General features: G+C 41.9%; 1 protein-coding gene across 1 annotated transcript in view; it reads right to left on the bottom strand.

The window, feature by feature from the left end:
* ATP6V1C1 (ATPase H+ transporting V1 subunit C1) overlaps positions 1 to 16356 on the bottom strand; it is a 58245-nt gene that overhangs the window by 14617 nt on the left and 27272 nt on the right. The window contains exons 4-6 of the mRNA XM_089658287.1: positions 6732 to 6817; positions 3744 to 3838; positions 1282 to 1373 (exon numbers count right to left, since the gene is read on the bottom strand). Of these exons, the coding sequence (XP_089514413.1) occupies positions 1282 to 1373; positions 3744 to 3838; positions 6732 to 6817 (273 nt within the window). The remainder of the gene's footprint in view (positions 1 to 1281; positions 1374 to 3743; positions 3839 to 6731; positions 6818 to 16356) is intronic.

The following is a 16356-nucleotide window of genomic DNA, read 5'->3' as shown; positions in this document are numbered from 1 at the left end:
GGGGGCCAAATCAAGATGCGACCAGTCAAGTCTTCTAAATGCTGCAAAGCATTTCATGAACCTAAATATTTCATATAAAATACTAACAAGTGCTACTTATGTTAGGGAAGAACAACAGAGGTCAGAAATAGATTTCTAAGTGAAGTGACCAATGTTCCCCTCCAAGGATGTGAGTTTGGTAATGAAGTTTAAGTTGCTGTCCCTTCTACAAATCTAGGTTTCACTTTGTCACAGCTGAACTATTGCCTTTATAGAATCCACCACAGAAGAATGACACCCCAACAGTCAGTTCTGTAAAGGCTGCTATGATACTGGGGTGGGATGATACTGGCTGGCTGGATGATACTGGGGTGGGATACTGTACAGGTGGGATCCCCAAGAAATATACCAAGACGGCACACAATACAGCTTGCCAGCAACCACACAATACTAAAATATAATTTTCAGTTGGGGTCAGGGGCGGACTGACCATTTGGAAACTCGGGCACTGCCCGAGGGCCCAGGGTCAGTAGGGGGCCCCATGAGATGCCCCTTGTACCTTTTTCATAGGCTTTTTTGAGTTTGGGCAAGGACACAGGGGTCCCATGATCCCCTATTGCCCGGGAGCCCCATGAGTTGTCAGTCCGCCCCTGGTTGGGGTTGAGCTTTAAATTAAGATTTACTTCCAGACTGCATATGAAATTGTCCATCGCTGGAATAAATGCGGTCATTGCACATCCTAAAAACCATCAATATAAATAGGATAGAGGAAGTCAGGATTTCACATCAGAAAAGATCTTTGGGTCTTGGTGATTCACCTGCTCCGATGTGCTATTTTCTGGAAAATCCCATACGATGACGGATGGTCTCATTGTACACATCATGCTTGTGATTAAACCTGATATCTACACTTGGGGTTGTCCATTGCATTACAATGGCAGATGTACAGGGACAACCACAGGACACACCAGACGAATATGGCAAGTCAGAGAACACAACAGTCTACCTGTAAGTCACAAATCTGGGGTAAAACTGCACTTTTCTACAGGCAGTGAACATTTCTGAGGACTGGATGCTTTACTCACAAAATTGCTCCACACACACATTCACCAAATCACCTGCAGCCATTACCTGGGTGTGTCCTGTTCCAGATCAAGCTGTTGGCCAGTTATATTCCCTGCCTGTGAATTACAAGCAACTACTTCAAAGTACCGATATCCATTAATTTCCAGATGAATGGTAACCCATAGCAACCCCCCCCCCCCAAAGCAGGTAGTAAAAAAAAAAAAAAAAAAGTCTTACGCGTTTTTTCGTTCCAGATTTTGGAGATTGCCTTTCAGATTGTTATAAGCAGCAGCTCGAGCTTTCAGATCATTGTCAATCTGTGTAACACCCTGAAAAGAAAAAAAAAAATGTTTTCGATCTATAGCTCTCTGTAATTAAAAAATAATAAATACTGATATAGTACTTTTTCTGCATGGATTCAACCAGAGACCAGCACATTTATTCTGTAAAGACAAGTATAGTGTATTTTCAGGCAGCCCAGAGTCCGATATATTGCAGTGATTACCTACCTACCTTACCTCATTTGTATGATTTTCACATTTTTTTTTGCCATATTTTGGATTTTGGATTAACTATATAGATTTATAGAGAAACCATTAGAGGGAGCTCTGCATCTAAGGATAAATGCACATTCAAAAATCTTTGATGATAATAAATGCACATTTTTGCTTTTTGCATTATTGGCACATTTAGTTATTTCTTTTTCTTTTTTTTTGCACTGGAGCTTGCAAAGCACTATAACCATGATCAGTGGATCATGTGTGCAATGCTCTGGATCTTGCAGACTCTTCCTTCAGCTCAGTCTGTATGACTGTATGAGGCTCAAGGAAGTGATCAATGGACTACAAGTGTGGAGACTTGAGAACGAGTCCCTCTGCCGTAGTTGTGTATGGGATTTGTAGTTCTTTCATTCCCAGATCTCTGTGAACAAATTTCACAGTTGAGCAGACAAAGCCACTTACAGCCGTGACAAATTCAAAGGTTGAGAAATGAGCGATCAAAGACCTGCTGTTTGGAGCAGAGAGCCGGGACTGTTAGTCACTGACTCTCTGTTCTGCCCCCCCAGTGCTTACTGTACCCTGGCCTGTGGAGGGGTGGGAGCGGCTGGCTCAGGCTCTGAACGGTTCACTGAGAGGCTGAGCCAGATGCTGGTCCAGGCTCCTGGGTGAATCCCAACCAAATGGTCACAATCCTTCTTTGGCCTGGACTGGCTTTGTGACGTTTAAAGCCCACTGTCGGGTGAAAATGGGTCACAGGAGTGCAAAACAAACTGTACTCAGGTGATCCACAGGAGAATCAATTCAAATGTAAGTGCAGCACTAAAGCATAAGTGACAAATGCAATCATAGAGTGCTTATGTGAATAGAAGTGTTCATACAATAAAAATGTCTCAGATCATATAAAATCATAGAATAAAAAAAAACTCTAAAAATCTGAACATAAATAGTGAATATAAATAGTCCGTGGCACTATAGAACTGCCAAGGGATACGTGTGTGCTTTTTAGAAATATTAGTGATTATATATAGTCTGTGGCACTACAGGTCACAGCAATGCCCGGTGATTGTGGAACTACAAAGTGCAGCAACACCAGCTGGGATGTTCGAGTGCTCATGATTTAACATAGGAATCCACCACCTTATGTGGATGTGCACTCACCAGAATGCTACTTGTATAATAGCGTTAATGCTGATCCTTATGGGGGGGTCTCAGGAAACCATAAATAGGGACCGAACTTCTCCAGGGTCAGGGCTATGCAAAACCAGTAAAGGATCCTCCTAGGGGGAGAAGCTCACCACAGGAGCCGAAGGTATGGCAATATAGTGTAGTATTTATTTTAAATCGTTAAAAATAATCCACATGGATACAGCAAAGAGTTAAATGCATAAAAGCATACCAAGATGGCCGCCGCTCCAAACTCAAGCCACGGCGGCGTGACGTCAGCATGTAAGGCTCATCTTGTGTTAGATCCACAGGAAAAGTACAGCCAAATAAGCTCCATTCCTAAAATCTCTTACCTATTAGCCAAACCGCATTAATTAGTCTTAGATGTCCATAGGCTTCTATATATGCTAGATAAGTGATGCGCCAAGGTTCTCTCTCTCACACTGCTGTGAGAACTGGCTGCTGGGTGAAAAGGCTGACTGGTGACAGCAAAATGTTACATGGGTTGTTTTTTTTTTTTTTTTGGAGATCCCATTAGGAGCACCCTTTTAGCCAGGAGGATCTGAACATAGGTAGGGTTAGTGACTCGGATTTTTATGCTATGAACTTGCTGTACAAAGCCTTTCTACATTGAGACTGTCTGCTTGCTGCCTTGCTAAAGACAAACGTGCGTGTACTGCTCCTGGGTGTCCCCGTCATATACATGATTTGCTGCTGTATTACCAGTTGAACCTTCCCTACAATAAATACATTTTTAGGACTTTTCTTTAACTATACATTCCTTTTTAGACGCAAGCCTTTCCAAATAAACACTTTAAATGCACAGTTTATATATGGCAATTTCCCACACCCATCATGTGCTGCTCTATACAATGGGCTTAATTGTGTATCTGAAAAGTGCAGCATTTAACTGACCACCAGACTGTGACCCTCATAGGACCGAAATTCACACAGCTCCTAAACATGCTCCTTTTCTATGACAGTATTTTCCTTACCCTGGGTACAGAAAATGATATTTAAGGCATTGAATCTTACTTTAGCGATTATTTCAGCAATGTTCTTCAATGATTGCTTAATTGGGTACTTTGCCATGTCCCATTGGAACCGTGTGACGTACGTGACTAAGTCCACTGAAAGGAAAATGGAGACAGCAGTGAGAGATAGTATGGCATAGACATGTGCTCCTGATTCACGCACATCAAACGTATAACAGGGATTACATTTATAATAGTTTACACTCTTAAAAAGTGTTACTAAACCCAGGACCCTGCATTCACGATATCTGGTCTCCCACAGTACACACAACATGGAAGTGCACTTAGTTTAGTAAATATAAACTGCTAAATACGTTTTCTCATCAGCAGTTAGAGCAGTCTTGTGACTTCTATCAGTGTCCAGCCGAGCACTGGTTAAAGCTTGTAGGAGTTTTCATTCATCCCTTATTGTCCTATGAGGCTGCAGGACCCCTGACCCTCTGTCTGGACAGTGCTGATTGGCCCTGTGTTGATCACATGCACTCTCCCATGAAAATAAAATAAAAAAAAAACTCTCTAGCAATTTACACCAAACTGAGCATGTGCAGCTTGCCGCCAAGGCTCTGTCCAATCAGCAGATGCACTGGGGACTGTGGGAGAAGGAAAGGATCAGAGAAGGCAGGATAAAACATCCTTTTTACACACTGTAGATGATTAACCCCTTAGGTTCCACAGTGAGTATAAGCATGCTTTTTTGCATATACAGTCTTATTTTATTGTTGTGGGTTTAGTAACACTTTAAAGGGCAGTAATTCTATCAAGGGACATCTGCCATCTTCTGTTCCCTCAACAAGTAGAGCTACTATGTTGAAAGAGGTCTTTACTGTATAATCACAGTTATTTGACTGCTCCTTCCAGAACTAGGTAGCATAACCTGTAATTTCAGACATTTCTTCGGGTCCATTGTAATCAACCATTGTACCGTACATGCATACTACCCATTCTTTTTTCAACTTCTGAGGGATAAAGAAATACAAGCTAGCTTCAAATAAGGAATATTAAATATCAAAACCATTCAGAAAAGAAGATATCAGAGGTTTTGTAGGAAGGTAATGACTGAAGGTTTGGTTGTACGGGTATGATGTGTTGCTGAAAACACAAGGATGGTGATATTCCTGGAGGTGTCTGTGACATGGAACATAATTTGGCATTTCTGGAAGACTGGTCAAATCAGTGGAGACTGCAGTTCCAACAATTCACTTAGGGCAAAAGAATCCTCTGAGAAAGTACAAGACTGGGGCACAGTGTTGGCCAAAACTAAAGGAAAAATTATGGAAGGAGCTTTTTTTTTTTTTTTTTTTTTTTTAGAGGATTGAAAAATGAACAAACAGTGTGGCATGGCATTGGGGAAAACAAATTCAAAATACAATTCTGGGGTGTATCACTAGAGATATCACCAGCAAGAGGAAGGAGGTACTGGTTCCCCTATATAGACTTTTAGTTATCCCTAAAGGGATCACCAGCGGGAAGAGGTGGTTGTGATTTTAATATACAGATCAAGAGTTATTACTAAGGGATTCACTGGCAGGAGAAAGGAGGTCCTGATTCCTCTATATACTGTAGATCTTTAGTTATCACTAGGGGGATCACCAGTGGGAGGAAGGTGGTCCTTATTCCCCTATATAGATCTTTAGTTATCACAAGAGGGATCACCATTAGGAGAAAGGAGGTCCTGAATTGCTTCTAAAGATCTTTAGTTATCACTAGGGGGTTCAACAGCAGGATGAATGAGATCCTGATTCCCCTCTATAGGTCTTTAGTTATCAATACAGGTGTCACCAGCAGGAAAAAAGGAAGTCCTGATCACCCTATATAGATCTTTATCACTAGAGGGATCACCAGCAGGAGGGATGAGGTCATGATCATCCTATATAGATCTTCAGTTACTACTAGAGGGATCACCAGCGGGAGGAAGGAGGTCCTTATTCCCACATATAGATCTCTAGTTATCACAAGAGGGATCACCAGCAGGAGGAATGAGGTCACGATCATCCTATATAGATCTTTAGTTATCACTACAGGGATCACCAGCAGGAGAAGGGAGGTCCTGATTACCCTGTATACCCTATATAGATCTTTAGCCAACACTAGTTAGTCACCAGCAGGAGGAAGGAGATCCTGATTCCCCTTTATGGACCGTTAGTTAACACTAGAAGAATCACTAGTGGAGGAAGGAATTCCCGATTCCCTTATATAAAACTTTAGATCTCATTTAGAATACTGTGACCAGTTGTAGAGATCTTGCTTACTAAAAGATATTAATAAGATAGAATGAGTCCAGTGGGGAGAACAACATGATCAAAACTTAAATATATTAAAGATGTGAATAAGGTTCAGGAGGGCAGGAAAGAAAGAGGAAAAAGGAAGATCAAAAAACACAAGGACCTGACCTCAAACAAGAAGGAGGAAAGTTCAAAACTAACTAAAAATGATGCTCATCGACATGGATGGAAAATCCAGCTGTGTACAGTAGATAGATCACATCATCTTTTCAACCTTCCAATTGTATTTTTCTCCTGGACAGTAAATGGATTGACAATACAATTCTATATAAAATCATTCTATGTATGGCCATCATTAGAACTACTTTTATTTTGAGGTTGTTGGCTCTGTGCTTCTGGTGCACACAGACCTGTGGATTGGCCAGACTGGGTTATAGTCATCTCATATCTACTCCAAAGGAGTGGGGTACACCACTCACAACTATTCAGAGAATTAATCATTTATCATACTATCTGGACTCGCTCATGTAACTAGTTTCCTATCCATGTTTATGAGGTACAGTATCAAGTGATTTAGCAAAATCTGGATAAACTACATCCACTGGACTTCCACCATCCAATTTCTCATTCACTTCCTTATAGAAAAAATAATAAGGCTCAGTGTGTGTAGCGTAATGTAAAATGTGAGTGCGCGAGTCACAACTGGCTTTTTCCAACGTGTAAACATGATTTTTTTTGTAAAGCGTGAGGTTAGAATGGTACAATACCTCCACTGGCCAGCAGGTTTTCTTGCACCTTGTCTCTGCTGTCCTCCAACACATCAGCCATGTACTGTGCCACCTTCTTCACTGTCCTAAGTGACAAAAACAGAGGATGTGATTGGTTAGAGCAGTGTTTCTCAACCTTTTTTCAGTCAAGGCACCTTTTAAAATTATGGACAGTCTTGAGGCACCCCATTCTAAAATGTGAAAAACTATTCTAATAGATTTATATAACGCAGCAACATCCACACACATAGGACACCCCACATTAGAGGTGATTTATTATTCCAAAGCAAATACACTTTTGCACACTGGTACTGAGCAGTATTCCAGTGTTTCTCTTCTCCCTTTTATCCATCACTGAGTTAACGTAACCCCAGCACTGATGGAGAGGGGCGGGGGGGGGTCAAACTAGGATGCTGTGCAGGCAGCTGACACCCTCCTTATCAACTGATGATGTCACTGGTTGTCAGGACGCCATCGGCTAGGTGGTCTTAATGGTGCATAATGATAACCTGTGGCTTTGTGTAACTAAAAAGCAGGCTTGTTCCACCTGCTGGCTTGTATACAAGTTTTGGCCAATTTTTAGACATGTTGCCAAGGCACCCCTGAAGAAACCTTAAGGCACCCTGGTTGAGAAAGGCTCAGTTAGAGCACCTGGAGCTGGATGTGAAATGTATTTTGCTGAAGGTTGTCATGTACTTCAAACGAGGATCCTGTGTTCAGAGAAGTACATCAGCTGTCACTTTCTAAAAATGCTAGCTGTCTGGCTGTCAGTACCTTCTGAGGCATGAATATACTGGCTGCCTAGGCATTCCAGATCTTTAACAAGACAGAGACAGTCAGGTAACTAGCATTTCAAAAGGCCAGCAAATGCAGCCTCCATATTTCTCTTAGCAGTTTTCCTTTGAAGGGTTTCTCTGCAGGTGATTTTCAGTCAGAGAATGAGGTGTTGCTCCCCATAACAACTAATAGGATGAGATTTTCTTTTCTAAGCAGTATTAGAAAAACAGCAGCTGGAAGGTGACTGCCAATCAAGTTTATATATGGGCAGCAATGGACAATTCCATGGAAAACCATCTCCAGCTGAGAGCTAAGCAGGTTTGGTGGGTTATAACAAAGTCATGCATGTAATATGGCATTCTATATTAGTAGCTATATAAAGTGGAGTTCTGCCCCCCCCCAAAAAAAAAAAAACAAAAAACGCTACAAATACTGTAGCTGCTGACTTTTAATATAAGGGCACTTACCTGTCCAGGGATCCGGCACCATCCTCACTCTCAGCCAATTCTTCAATTGGCTATTGGGTGCTGGAGCTGCCATCTTGAATACAGGAAACCAGCAGTGAACCGTTGTGGCTTCGCAGCCAATTTCCTACTGCAGATGAGTGAAGCGCGCTGTGCTTTGAGAATGGGCCACAGTCTTCTGGAACCTGTGAAAAGTCCCAGAGGGCTGCGGGGGGAAGGAGGCGGGACGAACTTCCAGGTCAGGTCACCACTTCAAAACCAGGTACCTGCTAAGCCACCAAAAGGTGCCAAATGCGGCAGTGGAAAGGCGGAGGAGGCAGATAATCGGAGCTTCCACTTTTGGGTGGAACTCTGCTTTAAAGTGGTTGATAAGAAATTCCTTTCTGGTACTCATTTGCAGCACAGCCATACAGAACATTGATTCCAAGAGTAACAGCAGAATCTAACAAAAGGGAACTTTAAAATGAACCTGTGCACTGCCTAGGCTGGACAAATAAACAGGTTCACTTTAAAGCTGAGCCCATCCTCCACTACATATATAAACCTACCTTTTATTCTCCCTCTCCCCTTAACAAGGATAAGAAGTCATAAAGGCTCCAAGCTGATCTTAGGTCAGAGCTTATACATGGCCGCCAGTGTTGGTGCTTTGATGGCTAAGAAGTAGTTTTGGTGGTGTACCTAAATCCCTGGTGCCCAACCTGCAACCCTTTTGTATATGATGTGCGGCCCTCGGACGTCAGCAGTCTGTAGTGGGAACATGGATTACGGTAATCTCTTCATCTCTATTAGCTCCATGTAACATGTTTCCAGTTTTATATTGTCTTCTGCAGCATAACCCCACAAAAAATGTAGCATGCCCACACTCTTTGACCCTCATTTTCTCTATAACAGAGGTGTCAAACTTAATTTAATTGCGGTTGCATCAGCATTATGGTTGCCCTCAAAGGGCCATTTGTAACTATAAGACTAGATGTCCCCCCACCCCCCCCCCCCCTTCTTACATCAGATGTCAAGAACCCCCTCCCCCACTACCAGAAGTTAAGAGTCCCCCACCCTCCCATACATCTCAGTACACCCCCCCATCCTTACCTTGTGCTGCTGCAGGGAAGAAGCTAGGGGCGCTGCTGGGAAACAGAAAGTGCAGGGTCTGAAGGACCATCAGTGGAGGACTAACGTCAGCTGCCAAAGTCTGCTGGATGCTGAGACCAGGGGAGGCAGAGACAAGGGGGTGCTGCGACTGCACAGAGAGATGTGGGCAGGATCTGAAGGAGGAGCTCTTTCCTCTCTGCTGCGGACTGTTGAGACAAGGTGGGGGCAGAGACGGGGGGGGTGGTGAAGCTGCAGGAGAGTTATGAGGGCCACACAAAATGGCCTGGTGGGCCAGATTTGGCTCCCGAGACTTTTGTTTGACATGTGTGCCCTGTAAGGTCTACAGTTTCCAACAGTACTCTCAAGCATTACATATACTGATGTGAGACTCCTGATGTCAGGGGCCGCATTTGAGGCCCCATTTAGTTCATAAGTTGACAATCACCGGTCTAAATCAGGTGATGTTGTCACAGGGAGAAATAAACGTTTTGCTCACTACAGGAACAGGGTAAAGGAAACAAATGCTAAGACATGCAGTAGATCAAAGAGGGAGGTTTGGGTTCCTGGTTCTAGGGGGTAACACACTACTCACATCTACTAGAGATACAAAATGCTGACAGGGATCCCTTTTGCCCCCATCTACAACAATAATCAATTTTCAGCATTCTGAGTTTTCAATATCTATTCCGTGTCCCAATTATTTTTTCCTCTATTCTCACACAAATGACACATTCCTATCTCGTATGTTAAATAACTTGCAGCAAAGACATGTCAGTATAATGACAAACTGCCAGAACAGACAGACTAACTGCTGGAACACTGACAACTGATGCCCATGTATGACAGAATCAAGCTCAAAATTGTGGTTTTTGCTCTGATGCGCCATTATAGTCTTTGGGAATATATCAAACTACATGTCAACGTGACGTTATAAGGCTCATTGATAGGCAATGCAAAGTGCCTAGTGAAGCAAGGTGATGCGCATTTTGATGTGCTTCCATCAATTTCATTTGGAAACAAAGTAAGCAGAAAAAGATGAGAAATAACTCACAAGGGGCGACTTCTGCATATGCACACAATTTCATACGAAAATATCAACTCCAGCCAAAACTGGCTTAGTAGGTGTCAGACAGAACCGGAAGTGAGAAAAAATTCTCCAAACAGGGACACAAACAGAAATGAAACATTTTCTAGCAGAGCAAGGATGGTTTAGGACCTCTTTTAGATTTCTTTTCTTTCATCACAGCCTCTGGGACTTTTCTTTTCTTTTTGGATGGACTATACAGTCAGGTCCATAAATATTAGGACATGGACACAATTCTAACATTTTTGGCTCTATACACCACCACAATGGATTTGAAATGAAACGAACAAGATGTGCTTTAACTGCAGACTGTCAGCTTTAATTTGAGGGTATTTACATCCAAATCAGGTGAACGGTGTAGGAATTACAACAGTTTGCATATGTGCCTCACACTTGTTAAGGGACCAAAAGTAATGGGACAGAATAATAAACATAAATCAAAATTTCACTTTTTAATACTTGGTTGCAAATCCTTTGCAGTCAATTACAGCCTGAAGTCTGGAACGCATAGACATCACCAGACGCTGGGTTTCATCCCCGGAGATGCTCTGCCAGGCCTCTACTGCAACTGTCTTCAGTTCCTGCTTGGTCTTGGGGCATTTTCCCTTCAGTTTTGTCTCCAGCAAGTGAAATGCATGCTCAATCGGATTCAGGTCAGGTGATTGACTTGGCCATTGCATAACATTCCACTTCTTTCCCTTAAAAAACCCTTTGGTTGCTTTTGCAGTATGCTTTGGGTCATTGTCCATCTGCACTGTGAAGCGGCGTCCAATGAGTTCTGAAGCATATAGATGAATATGAGCAGATAATATTCCCGAAACACTTCAGAATTCATCCTGCTGCTTTTGTCAGCAGTCACATCATCAATAAATACAAGAGAACCAGTTCCATTGGCAGCCATACATGCCCACGCCATGACACTACCACCACCATGCTTCACTGATGAGGTGGTATGCTTAGGATCATGAGCAGTTCCTTTCCTTCTCCATACTCTTCTCTTCCCATCACTCTGGTACAAGTTGATCTTGGTCTCATCTGTCCATAGGATGTTCCAGAACTGGGAAGGCTTTTTTAGATGTCGTTTGGCAAACTCTAATCTGGCCTTCCTGTTTTTGAGGCTCACCAATGGTTTACATCTTGTGGTGAACCCTCTGTATTCACTCTGGTGAAGTCTTCTCTTGATTGGTGACTTTGACACACATACACCTACCTCCTGGAGAGTGTTCTTGATCTGGCCAACTGTTGTGAAGGGTGTTTTCTTCACCAGGGAAAGAATTCTTCACTCATCCACCACAGTTGTTTTCCGTGGTCTTCCGGGTCTTTTGGTGTTGCTGAGCTCACTGGTGCGTTCCTTCTTTTTAAGAATGTTCCAAACAGTTGTTTTGGCCACGCCTAATGTTTTTGCTATCTCTCTGATGGGTTTGTTTTGTGTTTTCAGCCTAATGATGGCTTGCTTCACTGATAGTGACAGCTCTTTGGATCTCATCTTGAGAGTTGACAGCAACAGATTCCAAATGCAAATAGCACACTTGAAATGAACTCTGGACCTTTTATCTGCTCATTGTAATTGGGATAATGAGGGAATAACACACACCTGGCCATGGAACAGCTGAGAAGCCAATTGTCCCATTACTTTTGGTCCCTTAACAAGTGGGAGGCACATATGCAAACTGTTGTAATTCCTACACCGTTCACCTGATTTGGATGTAAATACCCTCAAATTAAAGCTGACAGTCTGCAGTTAAAGCACATCTTGTTTGTTTCATTTCAAATCCATTGTGGTGGTGTATAGAGCCAAAAATGTTAGAATTGTGTCCATGTCCCAATATTTATGGACCTGACTGTATTTTGTTTTGTTTTTTTACACATTTTTTACTGTTTTCTTATGATTTGTAACTTTTTAAGCACTGCACTTTTATGTATTTGTTGTTGATTGCCTACTATCAGGGTTTTTGTGTTCAGCTGCTATATATTTTATACCTCATTATTGATTATTTATTGTGGTTCATATAAGCGCAGGTTTATATATATATATATATATCCAAGGTTTTATTTGTGTCCCTTGGATGGGATTTTGGATAAAGTTAGTATAAATGAGACAACCCCAAAAAGGGGGGAACTTGGGGGCAAATTTACAACTATAATATTTGTTTGAGGTACCACATCCTGAATTACGGAATATATCTGGGAGACCCAACAATGGAAAACTAAAGAACTTTAAAAGGTACCAATTCATAACAAACTTATATAGAATCACATTTTTAATATGTATCAAAGTGTTAACGATAAAACATCTGTTAAATGCTGTTCCTCATACATATGAGCTTCATATACAATTCACCCCAGATCCCCCCATACACATGATTAACTACATTTCATTATTTCACAATGCAAAATTCCATTGTTTGATTGAGGTAAGTACTGGGATACCAAAGGATCAACACGTTTCAACAAACTGGGGATAATGATCTCCTGAACAGCAATAACTTGATCATTACAATTTTGTATAAGTTAAAAGCACGCTGATGTTCCCAACAAGAAATATATTCACTCATCCAGCATGTTAACCACAGAGGAGAGGCCTCGTCAACCAGCTAATCGAAGGTAATATGGACCAAAAATAGCTTCATAAAACACCCCCAATATAAAGTAAATCCTATGATGTATGCCAACATTAACATTTTGTGATGCAAATAAAAAGATGTGATTTGATGTATTATAAATTGGGACCTTTAAAGTCCTTTAGTTTTTATTTGTTAGGGCTCTCACATACACGGATTAGACACAAAAAAATGATGCAACACTCTTGCTTCCGCTGTGTGATGAGACACCTAGCTAACAGGTGGGAAGCGTCATTCGCTATGTGTGCTGCTAGCAATACAAGGTTATGTCAGAGCTTACGGAGCTTCAAAGAGGGCAAATTGATGGTGTTGCTTAGCTGGTGCCTCTGTGACTGAATTTGCCAATTTTTTTGCGGTGTCGCGAAGTACAGGATCAAAGGTTATGGCGGCATATACAGTTTCCAAGAAAATATCATCTGATGAGCACAAGCATGGTAGACATGGTCAACTGAACCAAGAGACAAACAATATTACATCACTGCTGCTTTAAACGCGAAACATGTCGTCACTTTAACACCTGAAAATCATGTAGTGTTGAATTTTTTTTTTTGTCTAACCCCTGTATGTTTGGATAAAGCAAGAAAGGGTTATGGCTTCTCAAGTGTTAAAGTGATTTCAAAGATTCCCTTTTTAAAATTAAAATAACAAAGCATGTTATACTTACCTGCTCTGTGTAATAGTTTTGCACACAGCAGCCCCAGTCCTCCTCTTCTCGAGTCCACCACCGCCACGCCTGGCTCCTACTCAGATAAACAGCCCGACTAAGCACCGCCCCTGCTCTTTGGTTTTGACTGACAGCAACCAATGGTGCCCCACTGCTCTCAGCCAAGCCTGTGAGAGCGGAGGGAGGAGTTGATGTACACATGCACAGCTCTGGATCAATACTAGGCTCAGGTGAGTATTTAGGGAGCTGAATACAAAAAGGTTTTTTATCTTCATGCAGAGAATGACTTAAGGTAACAAAAAAAAAACCAAAAAAAAAAACCTTTTACCTTTAAAACCATTTTATATCTGAATTTCAAACACCAAGATTATATCTGTGAATATTTTTATGTCCTTATCTTTGCAGCATGGTAAGTTTTCTTTTTCTTACGAATCAGTTCGAAAAAAAAAAATCTGCTTTTTGATCCTTTTGATACAGCTTCTGTTCTCTCCCAATACCCATGCTACATATACAGTATGATTGACATCCACAAAATATGGCTGTGATGACACTGGAGACATAGCAGAAGCTGCATCTAAAAGCAGGGCTGAAAACAGTTTTTATGCTTACACTGCAGAGGTAAGGATGTAAAAACACATCCAAAAATATTATAATCATGGTTTCTGAAGTTCAGCTTTATATTTGATTTCATCTCTATTGTTTTTTTTGAGTGAAAATCAAAAACATCAGCAATGCATAGATTTGGCTAAAGGTCAAATGAGTACAATGTACCATGAAGTATAATGTACCATCTCTTCAGTAGATACATATTAAAGTATCCATAGAAAAAACACAATTACATTGTCACCCCACCCTTCCCACCACCACCCCCTGAAAGTTTGACAGAGATTTACATTTGCAACAAGTTATTTGGACAGTGACACTGCTTTATGGGAGATCATAGAAAAAGATGGCAAGTCAAGTACTAAACTGCATCCGTTTCCTGAAGACATTTTATCCCAGAGTGTAAGCTGTAAACAATTTGTGTCCCTACAGATACGAAAATTGTAGCCAGAGTCAAGCTTGGGTATCAGAGTACTTGGGGAAGGATAAACAGGTCATCTAAGAGGAAAGTATTTAGATTCAAGAAAAAAATGAAGGATAGGATAGGATACAGGTAAGGGGGAAATAGAAAAACAGAAGCGGGGGGTGGGGGCAGGAGGTTAAAAAAACAAACAAAAAAAAAACCTAAAGATGATCACAAGGGGGGAGGCAGAGGAGGAGAAACCAAGAAGAGGAAACCTGGTGGTGCTGGACACCCACCTCCAGACCATCTGAACTCCAGTAGATGGTCAGATATAATAAACCCCATAAGTACGAGAGTACAAAGTGCCTGAAGACTGTCTAAAATGAACCCATATGGACCATGCAGTTGTAAAAGTATCCTAAGTGCCTCAATCCCAAGGGAGCATCCTTTTCAGGTGGAAGATGAAATTCATCTCACATACCCATTTCAACAGCTGAGGGGTATTTTGTTTACACCAATGTCTATAAAAAGCAGCATGTGCAGAAAATGATGATGTAGGCCCTTCTTAATTTGTTCAGATTCAAATGCTATATGTGTCCCTATGAGGGAGATTGCAGGAAGAGGAAAAGAATCTTAGCAGTGGGGACACAACACTTAAAATATGACTCATTTTAACGCTTCTTTTCAAATAAAAAGTTTTAGCTTGAATTAGGCTTTAAGCTTGCAGAAATATGTGTGAGCAGGTGTACATGTAGGACAAGAGATGGGGTGAAACACACTATATTGCCAAAAGTATTGGGACCTGCCTTTACACGCACATGAACTTTAAAGGCATCCCAGTCTTAGTCCATAGGGTTCAATATTGAGTTGGCCCACCCTTTGCAGCTATAACAGCTTCAACTCTTCTGGGAAGGTTATCCACAAGGTTTAGTAGTGTGTCTATGGGAATGTTTGCCCATTCTTCCAGAAGCACATTTGTGAGGTCAGGCACTGATCTCGGAGGAGAAGGCCTGGCTCGCAATCTCGGCTCTAATTCATCCCAAAGGTGTTCTATCGGGTTTAGGTCAGGACTCTGTGCAGGTCAGTCAAGTTCCCCCACCCCAAACTTGCTCATCCATGTCTTTGTGGACCTTGCTTTGTGCACTGGTGTGCAGTCATTTTAGAACAGGAAGGGGTCTTCCTCAAACTGTTCCCACAATGTTGGGAGCATGAAATTGTCCAAAATGTCTTGGTATGCTGACGCCTTAAGAGTTCCCTTCACTGGAACTAAGGGGCTAAGCCCAACCCCTGAAAGACAACCCCACACCATAATCCCCCCTCCACCAAACTTTACACTTGGCACATAGCAGCCAGACAGAGAAGTGTGACTAGTCACTCCAGAAAACACGTCTCCACTGCCCTAGAGTCCAGTGGCAGCGTGCTTTACACCATTGCATCTGATGCTTTGCATTGCACTTGGTGATGTAAGGCTTGTTGTTGTTGAGCTAATCTGAAGGCCCCACGAAGTTTGTAGGTCTTAAGCTATTGACTTTTGACAGTTGGTGTTTTCTGCGCACTGTGCACTTCAGCATGCACTGACCCTGCTCTGTCATTTTTCGTGGCCTACCACTTCGTGGTGAGTTGCTGTTGTTCCCAGTTGCTTCCACTTTGTTATAATACCACTAAAATTTGACCGTGAAATATTTAGTAGCAAAGAAATTTCACAGATGGACTTATTGCACAGGTGGAAGCCTATCACGGTACCGCACTTGAATTCACTGAGCTGCTGGGAGCAACTCATTCTTTCACAACTGGAACACCTGAATACAATGATTTGGAGAGCTGTCCCAATACTTTTGGCAATATAGTGTACATCCTGGCAAGAGCATGCCTGGGTTCATTAAATGTGACACCTTGAGGGAGATTACTGCTCACTTGAGG

Source organism: Staurois parvus, unplaced genomic scaffold (genome assembly GCF_062004578.1).
Source record: "Staurois parvus isolate SC_StPar_1 unplaced genomic scaffold, SC_StPar_1.0 ptg001062l, whole genome shotgun sequence".
In the NCBI taxonomy this organism is placed as follows: domain Eukaryota; kingdom Metazoa; phylum Chordata; class Amphibia; order Anura; family Ranidae; genus Staurois; species Staurois parvus.
This window is presented reverse-complemented; position numbering and strand designations above follow the sequence as displayed.